This window comes from Delphinapterus leucas, chromosome 6, assembly GCF_059928025.1.
Source record: "Delphinapterus leucas isolate spDelLeu-1000000601 "Yukka" chromosome 6, BTC_Dleu_Yukka2, whole genome shotgun sequence".
Classification (NCBI taxonomy): domain Eukaryota; kingdom Metazoa; phylum Chordata; class Mammalia; order Artiodactyla; family Monodontidae; genus Delphinapterus; species Delphinapterus leucas.
The window spans coordinates 105,526,336-105,540,802 of NC_143134.1; the positions used below are offsets into that span (position 1 = coordinate 105,526,336).

General features: G+C 53.2%; 1 protein-coding gene across 6 annotated transcripts in view; it reads right to left on the reverse strand.

The window, feature by feature from the left end:
* Positions 1-11,008, reverse strand: part of AKNA (AT-hook transcription factor) — a 44,474-nt gene extending 33,466 nt beyond the window's left edge. For 2 of the 6 annotated variants that reach the window (XM_022578940.3, XM_022578939.3), the window contains exons 1-5: positions 10,879-10,989; positions 9,257-9,331; positions 7,225-7,394; positions 5,268-5,657; positions 1,215-2,254 (exon numbers count right to left, since the gene is read on the reverse strand). In XM_022578940.3, coding sequence (XP_022434648.2) covers positions 1,215-2,254; positions 5,268-5,544 — 1,317 coding nt within the window. In that variant the 5' untranslated portion in view covers positions 5,545-5,657; positions 7,225-7,394; positions 9,257-9,331; positions 10,879-10,989. Of the gene's footprint in view, positions 1-1,214; positions 2,255-5,267; positions 5,658-5,850; positions 6,014-7,224; positions 7,395-9,256; positions 9,332-9,927; positions 9,948-10,878 lie in introns of those variants that run through there. The other 4 variants (XM_089913656.1, XM_089913658.1, XM_089913659.1 and 1 more) reach the window with 4 other exon arrangements.
* Positions 11,009-14,467: the final 3,459 nt, after the last annotated feature.

Here is a 14,467-nt window from a genome sequence, read left to right on the forward strand (position 1 = left end):
AACAAGTCATTACGGGGGGAAAAGCAAGAACAAGTGTCACTGGTCGCCTTTGAAGGAGGCCAGGGAACTGACGCGTTGTTCTGAACACTGGTAATTAGAAGGGCAGAATCAAGCGTTTCTCCTGTCTTTCCCATGTGAACGAGGCCTTGGTAACCAAATAGTTGATGAGGGCAAGTTTCACTTTATAGAAGATTTCCCGCAAATAAATGCAGAAGGAATGCTAGCATTAGGATACTACCACTCTGTCCCCCCCAGTGAAAGCCTGGATCAAGGCAACGACCATCAGGGGTCCTTAACACCACAAATGAGACACCAGCAAGCAGTTTACACCTCCTGAAGGCACCACCTATGATGGGCTCTTGCCAAAAAAAATCCCTACCGGCACAGAGCTCCTGATCTGGGGGGAAATAAACAGACGACGACAACTCGAAAACGCCTCTGCCTCTAACTGGGCAAAACACAGGACACAGAGAAGACAACGCGACACGTGAAGAGACATCGGAGAGTGTATCAGCAAACCGCAAAGTGTGGGAGACTCTACAGGACAGAAACCCTTCCTTAACAAATAAATTACAAGGAAGAAAGAGATTTGACAAAGAATGCAAACAGAAAGGCAGGGTGGGGAGGTGGTGCGCAGAGACTTGAAAAGGCACATCGACCGCATGCAATATCTGAGCCGTGTTTGGATCCTGATTCGAACAAACCAAAATAAACAAGCCATTTATGAGACAGAGTGGGAGACGTGAACACTGACTGGACGTTGGTTGATATTAAGGAATTGGTGTTAAGTTTCAGGTATGCTGAGAGTACGGTTATCTTTAAGAGAGATTCCTTATCTTTAGACACACACTGAAATATTTGGGGGTAAATGATTTGAAGCCTGAACATTGCTTCAGAATACTCCAGTAGGGTGAGAGGAGGAACAGGTGAGGCCATAGATGAAAAAGGTTGCCAGGCGCTGGGTGATGGGTCCATGGGGGTTCGTCATACTATTTTCTCTCTTGTATATGTCTTGAGCTTTTCATAGCAGGAGTTAAAAACAAACAAACACGGTCTACCCTCGCAGCATGAGTGCAATCACTGCTTTTTTGAGCCAAGGGCTTGGGACTGTCCTCATCGCAGGGGACCCCTGGCCGAGCCCCAAGGCCCCCCACCCCGACCAGCCTCCAACCCAGACCAACAGGTGCCTTGGTGTAGAAATGAGTCGGGCTTACCTGGAGCTGATGGACCAGCTTGGTGGCCTGTTCGGGCGTCTGAAATTCTTGGGGTAACCTGGTGGTGGGGTGAGTAGGAGGGGGGTCCTCTCCCGGGCAGACTTCTCCACTGTTTGACAGCAACTCCCGCACAATCTCGGCAGGTGACTTGAAGATCAGTGGCCTGGCAGGGCCCTCAGGCAGCCTGCTGTGGTTCCTGGCTTTGGGGGGGCGGTAAGTCTCATCTTTGGGGAACTTCACCCGGGGTCCCACCTTGGAGAAATCAGGGAGTGGGTAGTTCAGCCGCCCCCGGCCGTACTTGGGGGTGTCGGAAGATGAGTGACCAGCCAGAGTGGCTCCCGGCCTGGGCGGCGGCCTGTCCTGTCGAGCTGGCCTAGGTGGAGACTTCAGGGGGCTGATGGAGCCGGTGAATCGGGAAGGGAGCGGCTTAGGTGATATGTGTGTCCGCTTCCAGGATTGGTCCCCGGGCTGAGGGCAGGAGAGGCTGGTGGTTTCTCTCCTCCATCTATCTGCAGGACACTGGACGCTCTGGGCTGGAGGGGCTGAGGACTCCTGGAATTCCGTGGCCGTCGCCAGAGTAACGCTTCCTCCAGTTCTATCGTTTGGGTTTAGGAGGTGGTGGCTGGAGCTCTGGGGTGAAGTTTCTGCCAGGGCAGCAGGCGGGGGGACATCAGTCTCTCCTTCCCAGGTAGAATCCAGACTGCCACTGGGGTTGAGGTTCACAGTTCCACTGCTCCATGACCTGGCAGACTCAGAATGTTCTCGAAGTTTGTCTCTACTGGCTTGTTTGTCAGAAGCCACCCAGCCTGTGGGTTGACCCCAGCCCAGAGCCATGGGGCTGGTGTTCCCATTGCTCCCCGAGCTGAGATCAGTGTCATACCCCAACCCTGGGGAGCTCTCTCCAGCTTCCTGGACCTCAGGACCTCCCAGGGCCTCATCTGGCTCCTCTTCAGTCATGTCCAGTTGAGGATACTGCTGCGGGGGCCAGTTGAGTGGCAAGTTGGAACTCTCTGGGCTGTCCACATCCTCTGCTTCAAACTCTGGAAAGACAGGTCATTGCTTAGTATACGCCAGGTCTGGACCCACTGTGTCACACTACCTAGGCCATCTCACCCCTCTGGGCTTTCATTTCCTCATCACATGGTGACGGCAAGAAGCCCAGCGATCCCCCCATAGGGCCAAATACTTTTCGAACACCTCCTCTAGTTGTCTCAAAGGTCCTCCAAACTCAGTCCTCAAACCTGGTTGTCCCCCTAGCGTTTCCTGTCTCAGCAAATGGAAACATCATCGCACCCAACCGCACAAAGCAGAAACCTGTGAGGCATCTTTGCCATCTTCCTCCCCCATCCCCCCGCAATCCAATCTGTCACCTGGTCCTGTCCTGATTACCTCCTATGGTGCTCTCAAGCTCACCTGCTGCTCTAGAGTCCAGAACCACCAGGTTTGCCCAAGTCCACATTCTCTCTTGCCTGGACCGCTGCAGCAGCCATCTAATCATCCCAACCCTCCCTCCTCTTCTCCATATGAAAGCTCTTCACTGTCTTCCTGTTGCTCCCAGGAGAGAGCTGAACCTTTAATATGGTCCTAAGGTCCCTGTCTCCACCCCGCATTAGCTCTCCTGCCCCATCTCTTTCCATAGTTCCCCTCAGTCTCTCCCTGCCCTAGCCATGCCACATCCTCTCCTACCACAGGGCCTTTGTACATGCTGATCCCTCTGCTAGGGTCCTCTCTCCCTCCCTTTGTCTAGTTAACTCCTATGTGTCCTTCATACATTAACTCAACCTTGACCGCATCAAGGAAGTCTTCTCTGATCTCTCTAACTTAGGTCAAAAGCTCTCTTTTATAGGGTTTCATATGACTGAATACCTCTACTTTGAAATATTTATTACAGCTGCAGTTTTCCATTTATTTATGTGATTCTTTCATTAATATTTTCCTCCCTCACTACACCGTAGGCTTCATGAGGGCAAGGATGCTCTCTGTTTTTATTTATTATTGTATTTGCAGAGGAGGTGCTCAATATTTGTTGACTGAAAAGAAGGAAAGAAGAGAGGAGGACAGTAAGGTATGCAAAGCTCCCAGAAAATGGATAGTTGTTATAATTATTAGATAGTAAGTGCTCAAGAAATATCCATTCATCCATCCCACTCACCCATCCACCCACTCACCCATCCAACACCCACTCACCCATTGATCCAACCATCCATCCTTTCAATTGTCCATCCATCCACCCACTCACCCATCCATCACCCACTCACCTACCTATCCATGCAGCTATCACTTATCCATCCATCTATCCATCCACCTATCTGCCTATCCACCTACCCATTCATTCATCCATCTGTGCATCATCCGTGCAGTCAGTGCTTATGGAGCACCTCCTCTGTCCTAGACCCTGTGTCAGCCTCTGGCACAGATCCAAGGTTTCATGAGATACAGTCTGGGTACCACCAAGCACAGACTCTCTGCTCTGGCCAGATGCACTTTTGTCCTAACCCTTATATCACTCTTTGCCTCCCCACGCTCTTTCCCCTACCCTTGGCACCTCTACATCTTTCATCTCCTTAAAATCTCCTTCAGTGAGTCTCTCTCGTTTACAGCAGCGCACTTGAAGCCCAGAGAGGTTAAGTAACTTGCCAAAGATCATGCAGTGGTTCAGAGCAGTCCTGGACTTAGAAGCAAGGTCCCAGCTATGCAGGCAAGTTAGTCTCTGCTGATGGGGGTCACGCAGTGGGATGAAGAGATCGGGCTTTGGAACCGGCCAGACCTGGCTTCAATCCTGGCCCTTCTGATCCCTCATAGGGCACCATGAACAAGTAGCTGACCTCTGTGGCAATCTTTACTCTACCTGGAGGCTATTCTCTCCTACCTGGAAGAAGGTGGTGAGGAAAGGTGGAGATATGGCTTGCGCCCTGCCCAGCCCTTTGCCTGGCACACAGTAAGGGCACAGGACACGGCAGCAGCTGTTACATTACAGCAGGGGGTTACCATGTGACCTCAGGAAGAGATGTCTCTGCCCCTTCATCCCAGTGCATCCCTGTCACCATTCCCTAAGGAGAGCTCGGAAATAGCTCCTGAGTGGGTAGCTGTGGGCAGACCCCACTTTAAACAGACCTGGCATGAGGAACTTGGGGTCACTGCACAATCTACTATCAGCCTGATGGCTTCTCTGACATCTACGGGGTCCTGCCTGATCCCAGAATCCTAAGACAGGGGCGTTTCATTCATATTCGAATGCAATAATCACTATGTAATCAAGCTCAAAGGTGTTATTACTCCCATTTCACAGATGGGGAAACCAAGGTTCAGAGAGGAGAAGGGACTTGTTGAGCCAAGCTAGGAATTTAGTCTCAGTTGTTCTTGATGCAGAGGAAACAGTTATTTTAGAAAACAAGGGAAGCCATCATTCTCGTTGCTAATTGGGATTTTAAAAAATCGTAGAAATGGGCAGAACCCTTGGACCAAGCAATTTAAAGTATCAACGTTATTATCAAATTAAGTGTGCAAAGATATACTAATGACATATCTCTGCACTATTTATAATAGCAAAAACTGAGAAACTACCTAAATGCCCAGCAGTAAGAGGCCCAACAAATTACAGAATATTCACACCACGGAATTCCTAAGCAGACATTAGGAATTGTGGAAGAATATTTGATAAGCTGGGAAAGCGCTCATGTCTACTAAGTTACAAAAAAGCAAGTTACAATAGAGTCTGTAGAATACTGTTGCATGTTCATGCTACATTTATATATATATATATATATATACACACACACACACACACACACACACACACACACACATATGAAAGAGAGCAGCTATCTGGATAATAAGTAATTTTTAGTTTTTTCTCCTTTGGCTTACATTTTCTGATTTTTCTGCAATGAACAGTACTGTTTATATAATTTAAATCTTAAAAACATTTTAAATTGTAGGCTTCGTAGATTTTAACTTAAAAAATTTTTGAAACTCTCTCTATTCCTGCCTCCCGCCAGAAGGGGGGAATGTTTGGGGGACACCACTGTGGGGTTGCAGGAGAGTCGGTCTCACCCTCTTCTGCAGACTCTCCTGATTCAGGATCTGGGTGCCCATCAGGCTGTGAGTCCGGGCCCCTCCACTCCAGTGGCTGCAGGCACTGCTGGGCCAGGCGGAAGTCCTCCAGGAGCTCAGGGCTGGTGGCACTGGGAAAGGGCGCCTCTTCTACCAAGCTGCATGTGCCACTCCCATCAGCATCCTTGCCCTTTTCAGCCCAGGCCCAGCGCCTCCGCCGGGGCCCCTTTCCCAGGCCTGACTCGGCCCAGTGGACCTCCGTCCCGGAGCTGGTCATTGGGCCTGGCCTGAGTTTCACCTGGGCCCCTTCATCTTCAGGAGATGGAGCTGCCCCTATGGGCACCAGAGTTCCCGCCGGCTCCTCTCAGTACCAGCCATCCTGCCTGTGGCCTGTCGGGGACACAATCAAATGGAGAGCATTAATCCTTGAATCCCCTCCTTTCTTCAGAATCAGAAATTACCAGCAGGAACTCTGGAGTCAGAAGCCCTGCATGACCTTGGCCAAATCACTCCACCTTGGATTTCTTCATCAGTAAAACTGGGGTAATAATTCCTCTCTCTCTCAAGAGTTTTATAAAATTACCTGAGATATGGGATAAGGAGGCCAGTGGCCAGCACACAGCAGGTGTCCCACGTGTGCTGGTGCCTGTTACCATGTGCCAGCCTCCACACGTGGGCGCCGGGGCACAGGTCCTGCTCACATGAGAACTGAGGGCCCAGGAGGAAGCAGACAAACAACCTGGCACCTAGAGATCAAAGTGAGAGCGATGGGAAAGCACGGGGAGGGGTCCTGGGGGTGCAGGGCAGGCCCAGGAAGTCAGGATAGGTCCCATTTAGAGGCCACGCGCTCTGGGAACCTTCCTGACCTGCTCGTGGGTAAGATTTCAGATCGTGAGTGGGGGACCGGTGAAAAGAGCATTCCATTATCCAAAATAATTGAAAACAGGTACTCAGACGAATACGTGTACACGCACTTTCCTAGCAGCACTATTTGCAGTCGCCAAAAGGTGGCAACAACCCAGATGTCTATCAGTGGATGGATGGACAAACGAGTTGTGGTCTATCCGCACGGTGGAATATCGTCCAGCCACTAAAAGGAGTGAAGCACTGACACGTGCTACAAGGATGAATCTCAAAAACGTGATGCTAAGTGAAAGAAGCCAGACACAAAAGGTCACATACTGTATGATTCTAACTGTACGGAATATCCATAATAGGTAAATCCTATTGCTGACTAGTGCTTTAGCTGGGGGAGTGGGGAGAGGGGAGTGACTGCTTGAATGGGCACAGGCGTCCTTTTGGGGTGATGAAAACGTTTTGGAACTAGATAGAGGTGGTGCTTGCACAACTTTATAAGTATACTAAATGTCACTGAATTGTTCATTTTAAAATGGTTAAATTTTATGTTATGTGAATTTCACCTCAATTAAAAACATTTTTCAGGCAGGGGTTCCGTCAAGTACCAAGGCCTGGAGGCAGGAGGGGCGACATGTAAGTGGTTTCCCGATGGCTGTGCTAGTGGGGGCAGGAGCTGGGGCTCTGATTGCAGAGAGTGTGGGCATGCAGACCACGAGAGAGCACGTCGAGGTGCAGTTAGAAGTTTCTCTCTGGCTGCCTGGGGAGAATGAACCAGAGGGAGAGCCTGGTTGCCCAGGGACCTGTGGCACGGGAAGGATGGCTGCAGAAGGGCTCCTCCCCGCCTGCCTTCTATCCTCTCCTCCTTTCCCTCTCTCCCTTCTCTCCCTCCCATCTCCTCTCCCCTCCCGCTATGGCCAACACCCCCAAGCGCTTCCTCTGAGCCCTGGAAACACAAGGCTGACAGAGCAGCAGCATGGTCCCACCCAAGGAGCTCATGCAAAGCACCCACTCTACGGGCAGGAAAACTGAGGCCCAGAGAGCAGAGGGGCCTTGGCTGAAGCCGCACATGGGTCGGGACAAGGCTGGCATGAGAGGTTACCTTGCAGCTCGCGACCTGGCTCTTCCCTCCGTGCCGTGGAGACAATGAGAATAACTCCAGGCCTCCCAGGACAGACACGCCCTGTGTTTGTCGCTGCAGCCTCGTGTGCGATTGGGTCTTGGTCAGAGCCTTGGTTCATACCGTTGGGAAAAGTCAGCAGGCAACTATTTCTGGATAGAGAGTCCCCCAGGGATTGGCTGGCGCCTTCTCAAAGGCTGGGGTAGGAACGGGGACTAACATTGTCCCCACTCTGGTCTCAGGGGCCTCACCCTCTTCCCCCGACACAATCTTCCTCCCTCCTCCCTGAATTTCCCCCAGATCACCCTGTAAGCCTCCGCATGACCCCCGCCACATATGCTGGGCCCTCGCTGTGCCCACCCAGGCTAGAAGCTTTACTGCCTGTTCTCGATCTGCCCTCACCCCAAACAGGTAAGTAGGTCATAGGAAAACTATTCTTCAAATGAGAAAACCAGAGCTCAGCATGGAACAGTTACTTGACCAAGATCACCCAGCTGGTTAGTGACAGCAAGATTTGGAACTGTTGGGGCTTCCCCGGTGGCGCAGTGGTTGAGAGTCCGCCTGCCGATGCAGGGGACATGGGTTCGTGCCCCGGTCCGGGAAGATCCCACATGCCGCGGAGCGGCTGGGCCCGTGAGCCATGGCCGCTGAGCCTGCGCGTCCGGAGCCTGTGCTCCGCAACGGGAGAGACCACGGCAGTGAGAGGCCCGCGTACCACAAAAAAAAAAAAAAAAGATTTGGAACTGTCGATTTTGGCCCAGTGAGTGGTCTCCAGTGTTTTTTTTTTTAATCACACAACTCATCGTTAAAAATATATTTGCTCATATACCTAACATGTGTTTCTTATAACATCACCTGCATGCATTCTCACATGAATACATTACGTGTTAGAAAAGATATAACTAAAATTGAATTTTTAGAAAGATCCAATAGAAAATAAGTATTTTAAAAGGAAGTTCTAATCCTTGCTTTCCACACCCTGTCAGGGCGCCTGTACCCCTCTTGGAAATCCCTGCCAGCTTGAGTGCTTTTAAGAATCCTCTAAGAATGCAGATCCCTAAGGTCAACCCGAAGAGAGCGGGACTCCGTGGCCCTGGGCCCAGGAGTCCGCATTTTAAACCAGTGCCCCGGGCAAGGCCCACCCTTTGACCTTGACTAGGCCTTTTGGACCCTGCCACGATGGCAGGTGTGGAAGGTGCTAAAAGCCTTTGCTTTTCTCTTTCTGAAACCTCCGCCAAGGAAGTGGCTGGGGGAGGGGTGTGGGTTTTTTTTGACTTCTAAAGGGCTTTTTTTCTAGCCGTGCCACAGAGCAGCCCGTCCAATCACAGAGGCCTCGGGTGCACAAAGAGGAACATCCTGTCTCCTGGGATGACTCAGTCATTGCAGAAATCTCACTGTGACCAGGGAAAGCCTCTGGTTGGAGGCAGCTGCGGTCACTGGCTGGAGTTTTGCACATGTTCCCCAGGCCCCCAAACCTGTGAGCCTCTCATGAGCAAAAGCTCTGCATTTCGCGCACGCCACAGCCCTGGGTGCCATGGAGTCCAGGACAGGTCGGTCAGCCAGTCAGTCAACAAACACACATGAGTGCCAAGCACGTGCTGAGCTCACACTGGGACAAGGACACCTGCTCACGGGGCTGCTGTGAAAGAGAAGCAGGCAGGGTGTCTGGAGACCAGCTTCTGGCCCTGGTGCTGCTCATCCACCGTGAACTGCTGGGCTTAGGTTTTCCTCACTGTAAGATGGAGAAAATGCCACCCGCTCTCGCAACCATGGGGCGTGGCGCCCTGTTAGGGTGGGCTGGGAGGTAGGGGTGGGGCTAAGTGAACTTTGAGGTTCCTGGTTGACTTGCTGGCTTCTGAGGACCACAGACTCCAAACAGTTAACCCCCTCCTCCTGCCTGAGGTCCCAATTCAGAGTAACAAAGATATATACTGAGCACCCAGTGGGTGCAAATTAAGAAAACCTATGACCTCCTACTGTGTGCCAAGCACCACAAGACACGAGGAATACAGACCTGAGTAAAAGTGTTCCAAAATTTCAGATGCGGGGTGGGTACAGGATTACTGTCGAAGGAAGCATTAAGCTGGGCCTGAGAGACAAAGAGGATTTGGGGGAGAAGAATGAGGAAGGGCATTCCAGGCAGAGGGAACAGCACAGGCAAAGGCACAGAGGTCTGAAAGTATGAACAGAACTAGACAGAGAGCTATGGCAGGGGTCCCTGAATGGCGGCCAAAGACAGGGTGGTTCTAGACAGCCTTCTCGAGGGCACAGGGCTGCTCCCGAGGGGCAGTGGGGTTGGGAGGCTGAGCCCAGGAGAGCCCCGTGAGCACTAAGTCCCTTCAAGGGCTGGGCTGTCCTTGTGGGACTGCTTTCTCCAGGGCTCAGGGGCCCTGCCAGCCCTGGAGAAACTAGCCCCACAAGGAGGCACCACCCATTCCCCGTCCTTTTGTACGTCTCCTCCCTCCATCCACACCACCTCTGCCGCTGGCTCTCTCCAGGGTCTGCGAGACCCTTGTGGTCTCTTTGTCCCCTTCCCGAGTGGCTCAGCCACCCCCAGGGGGCTTCGCTGCCCCCAGGTCCAAAAGTGGAGACCCTTCCCTTTATGGCTCAATCCCCAGGTTCTCCTCTGCCAACTTCAGCCGCGCAGCCCACTTCTGCTCCCTCATGCCCTCCCAAGCCCCTTACCATCCAGCAGAGCTCTCCGAGGCACACCCGCCTTGCTCCCACCCAGTCCCTGACATCTCCCAGATGTGGAAACTGAGCCGCAGAGAGGTGGCTGCCTTTCACAAGACCTCGCAGTCCGGAAGTGTGGCTAGGGATTGAAATCCACGGCTTGTGACTCTGAAACCAAGTCCATCAGACTTGGTGGGGCGGCGAGAGGAAGGGGAAGGAAGACCCCCTTACCAAGTGGCTGGGCCCCTCCAGAAAGGCTGGGCTTTTGAGCTCAGAGCCCCATACTCGGCAGCCCTCCCTGAGCAGCTGGTAGGGCACAGACCTACTGTTCTCAAGGGGTTCCCGCCAGCCGTGTAGAAACCAGTTCCCGCCAGCCGTGTAGCACAGCCACTTCCCCCTCAGGACGTACCCTGCCCCCAGCTCTCTCCGGCGGAGGCAGCAGAGGCCGAGGAGAAAGAGGAAAGGTGCCCCTTGCTGCTGCGGACTCTTGCCCCGCCAGCCTGAAGGGCTTGGCTGGGTCTGCCGGCCCATCCCTGGCCCCTCTCCTTGTCCTTACTCAGCAGAAGGGGCCACTCTTTAGTGGGGACCCCCTGCTGCCTCCTGGCTGCTGCACACCCGTGCATGATGTCTGAAGCCCCTTAGCAGCCCCTGGGGCTAACGCGCCATGTGCAGATGAGGGCACCCCGGGCACAGAGAGGGACCAGCACTTGCCCAAGTTCACAGAGACCAGAATCAGAGCTCTGGCTGGTATCCAGCATCCTGAGGCTTGAGAAAATCCCCCCAAAATCCACCCTTGCCCTGGGGGCCGGGCTCCCCTAAGCCAGAGAGAAGTAATACAGCTGCCACAGCTGCAACTTCCTGGCTGGGCTGGTCCAGCCGCCCGGACTGTCCCAGAGAGCCTGTGACTGGCCCTTCCAGGGGGAAGGCGGCTCCCCCAACCCCCGCCCTCCTCGGCTCCCTCACCTCTCTCGGGCTCCACCACCATCCTGCTGGCCCAGGCTCAGGGGACCTGCATGTGGAGTCTTTGTTCCAAACCTGGGGAGCCCCCTGCCTCCATGGCGCCCTGGCCCGCCTCCAGGCCGCTCTGCCAGCCCCAGTCGCCGCTCACAGACTAGCATCGCTCCCCACCTCTCCCCGCCCCTGCTGCGGCTGAGGCCGCCTCGCCTCGGCAGGAAGCGCCCAGCCTGATTTCCTACAAGTGTTTGTCAGAAGGAGGAGGTTCGTCTGCATGCAGAGTGAGGGGGAGCAGGAGAAGCTTAACCCCTTGCAGGCCCTCTGCAGGTCGGCACCGCTCAGGAAAGGACTCACAGAAACTTCCAGTGTCCGAACTTGGGACCATCTCAGCCAAAGTACAGAGCGGGGACAATAAAGCCCAGAGAAGGCCAGAGGCTTGGCCAAGGTCACACAGCATGCTGAGCCTGGAAGGAGGTCTCCAGCAGCCTCAACCCTTTGAGGGTCTTCTCCGTAGCCCCTACCATCCAGGGCATGAACTCGATCGAGGATCCCTCTCTCACTAGGGCAGTGTCCATCTGTACAATGGGAGCCCAGACTGGATGCTTGCTTGGCACTCTTCCAGCTCTGACTCTCTGTCCTGTCTGCCAATATGCGACTAAACACCTCAGGAAGGCTGCAATGATTCCTGCCAATCCACCCACTGTCCTCGCCCCAAACAGGGCCTGTAGTTAGAGTGGGATTTTCCAGGCGGCATGGAGGCGGGGGATTGGCTGACTGAACTGAATTTCAATGGCAGGGCACAAGACAGGCCAAGCCCTGGCTCCACTCTAGTGGAGACACAGACAATAAACAAACAAACATGGACAGCAACAGAGTGGGTGAGATGGGCTGCTTTCGGTAATACTGGTGCCTAGGTTCACCCAGACTCATAGACTCAGTCTTTGGGCATCAGCGATTTTTTTTTTCTTTCGGCCCCGCCATACGGCATGAGGGATCTTAGTTCCCCGACCAGGGATTGAACCCGTGCCCCCTGCATTGGGAGCACAGAGTCTTAACCACCGGACCACAAGGGAAGTCCCCATTGGCGATTTTTAAGTGTCCCAGGTGACTGGGATGTGTGGCCCTGGTAGGCAATCTGTGGGTCAGAGAGTAAAATGGGTTGGGGCAAAGAGTTTGGGGATGGCCAGGAAGATCTCTGTGAGAAGGTGGCATTCAAACAAGGGACCAGACGGAAGAGATGGGCAGGAACAAGCCACAGGAAGGGCAAGTGCCAAGGGCAAGGTGGGAACCAGCGGGGCTTTCCCTGAGAACAGCAAGTGTGTGTGCCCCGAGCAGAGCGAGCAAGACGGAGAGGCAGGAGCAGGGCAGAGGGGTGGCCTGTGCCCCGTCCCTGCACAGTGTGGCTCCCAACTCCGGTCCCGCCCAGGATCCAGGGATTCTGATTCAGGGAACAAAAAGAAAAAGGAGAAAATCTGGCCTCTGTATTGTCCAAAAAGCCCTCCAGGTAATTCTGGTGAGCAGCCGGGTTTGGGAACCACCCGTGTAGGAGAAAAAAATGCATTTTACAGTCAATGCAGACCTGGGTTCAAATCCCAGCCCCACCTCTTGCTAACTCTGCGACGTTTGAGGCTTCACCTCTCCAAGCCTCAGTTTCTTCATTTCTATAACAGGGATAAGAAGAGTAGCCACCCCACAGCACTGCTGCCAAGATCCAAAGAGGTAACACTTACAAAGTGCAGAGCCGGGGGTCTGGAATACAAACGAATGAATGAATGAATGAATGAATGAATGAATACTCCCAAGGTCAGTTTGTGAGTATCTGGCAAAGCTAGAACCGGCGGCCCTCATCCCAGTTATCACCCCATCCCCTTCCCTGCCTTTTACCCTCATCTGGGTGGTGGGACTCTACCCGCAGCCCAGCCAAATGTGCAACAGAGCCAGACCCTAATGAGGCCCCTCCCTGCCAGCTCTGGTGACCATGTGGGCCATTGTGTGAGGGGCGGGCTCCCCTGACACGCCGTCACTCACTCACCCTCCCTCCCTGGCCATTAACCCAGGCAGCACTGCCATCAATGTCATGTGGCTGCTGATGCCAGGCACGCCCCATGGCCCCTGGATAACCCCGAACCCAACTTAGGGGCAGCCGCCAAACCCCAAGGGAAACAGCCTTCTGTGCACTCTCTTCTATCTCCTTGATACCCACTTCTTCCCAATCCTCCTCCTTGCCTTGGCTTGTGTGGTACCCCCTGACGGCACACCATCTCCACCCACGGCCAAATTCTATCAATACTTAACCAAATTGAGCTCATTCATTATATTGCTACCCTCAAACCCACCCTTCCCCACGAAGCTTGGCCCATCTTTCACTCAAGTGCACAGGCCAGAACTGACCGTCATCCTGGATACTCCCCTCTCCCTCACACATCCCCAAATCAATCCATCATCAACTCCTATTGATTTTATTTCCTGAATCTCACCAGAATCCATCCCATCTCTGCATCCCCACGTGGCCTTCTGCAACGGCCTCTCCTGGAAAGCTCTTAGGTCCCTCCAATCCATTCCTCACACTGCACCAAGGGTTCTTTCCAAAATGGAAGTGTCCAAACACAGCCCTTCTGTGCTTAAAACACTCTGCTAGTTGCCCACTGCTCTAAGAAAGAAGATGAAACTCCACACCCTGGCCGCCGCTCCAGTCTCTTGGCCCTCAGCGTGCTCGGGCAATACGGGGCTCCTTGGTGTCCCTGGGACAAACACCCGGTGCTCGCCCTCATCACCCAACCCCAATTCTTCTCCCTGGTAACTTGCAGGCAGCTTGCAGATCCCAGCCCCATGTGCCCTCCTCAGGGACTTGCCATTTGGAATTAGATGTCAGGTCTGTCTGCCTGACCACTGGGAGCTCTGTGAAGTGCACCATTACATCCCTGTGCCCAGCACAGGCCCTGACACACAGGAGAAGCACAGTGAACACATGCTGGATGATCTACTGAATCTAGCCAGTCACCCCAGCCTGGCTTGTGGCCCTCACATCAATCCAGTGAGGGTGATGTGACATCCCCATTTTACAGGTAGGTAAACAGAGGCCCCGAGAGCTGCAGCAACTTGCCCATAGTCACAAAGCTTGTGAGTGCTGCTGTACATTCAGACACAAAAAGACCCGAGTCTTTTAACGACCATGCTTGGTGCTCACACCGTGTAGCCTATGGAGATTATTAATAAACTGGGCACCAGAAAATCAGGAGTGGAGTTTATCACCAACAAATTGCAATTCACTAAGCCAACGTTCTAACTTCATAAGGAGACTCTGGTTCCTCACAGAGCCTTTCAGTTTTCTAAAGTGCTTTCTCATCCTTCACAGCACTAGATGCTTGAGAATCACTTTGGGAAGTAGGCAGGACAGGGGTATGATTCCATTGTATGGGTCAGCAAACTGAGGCCCACAGATGGGGAAGAGATTAGTTCCTGGTCATCCAGGAGAAACAAAAGAGCAAACAAAACACCTTGGCCCCTACTGCCAGGGCTTGAGTTCTTCCATCAGAAGCATGCCTGGAGCGCCACGGCTGCACAAGCCAGCCAGTCCTCACCACAGGAGCCCAGTAAG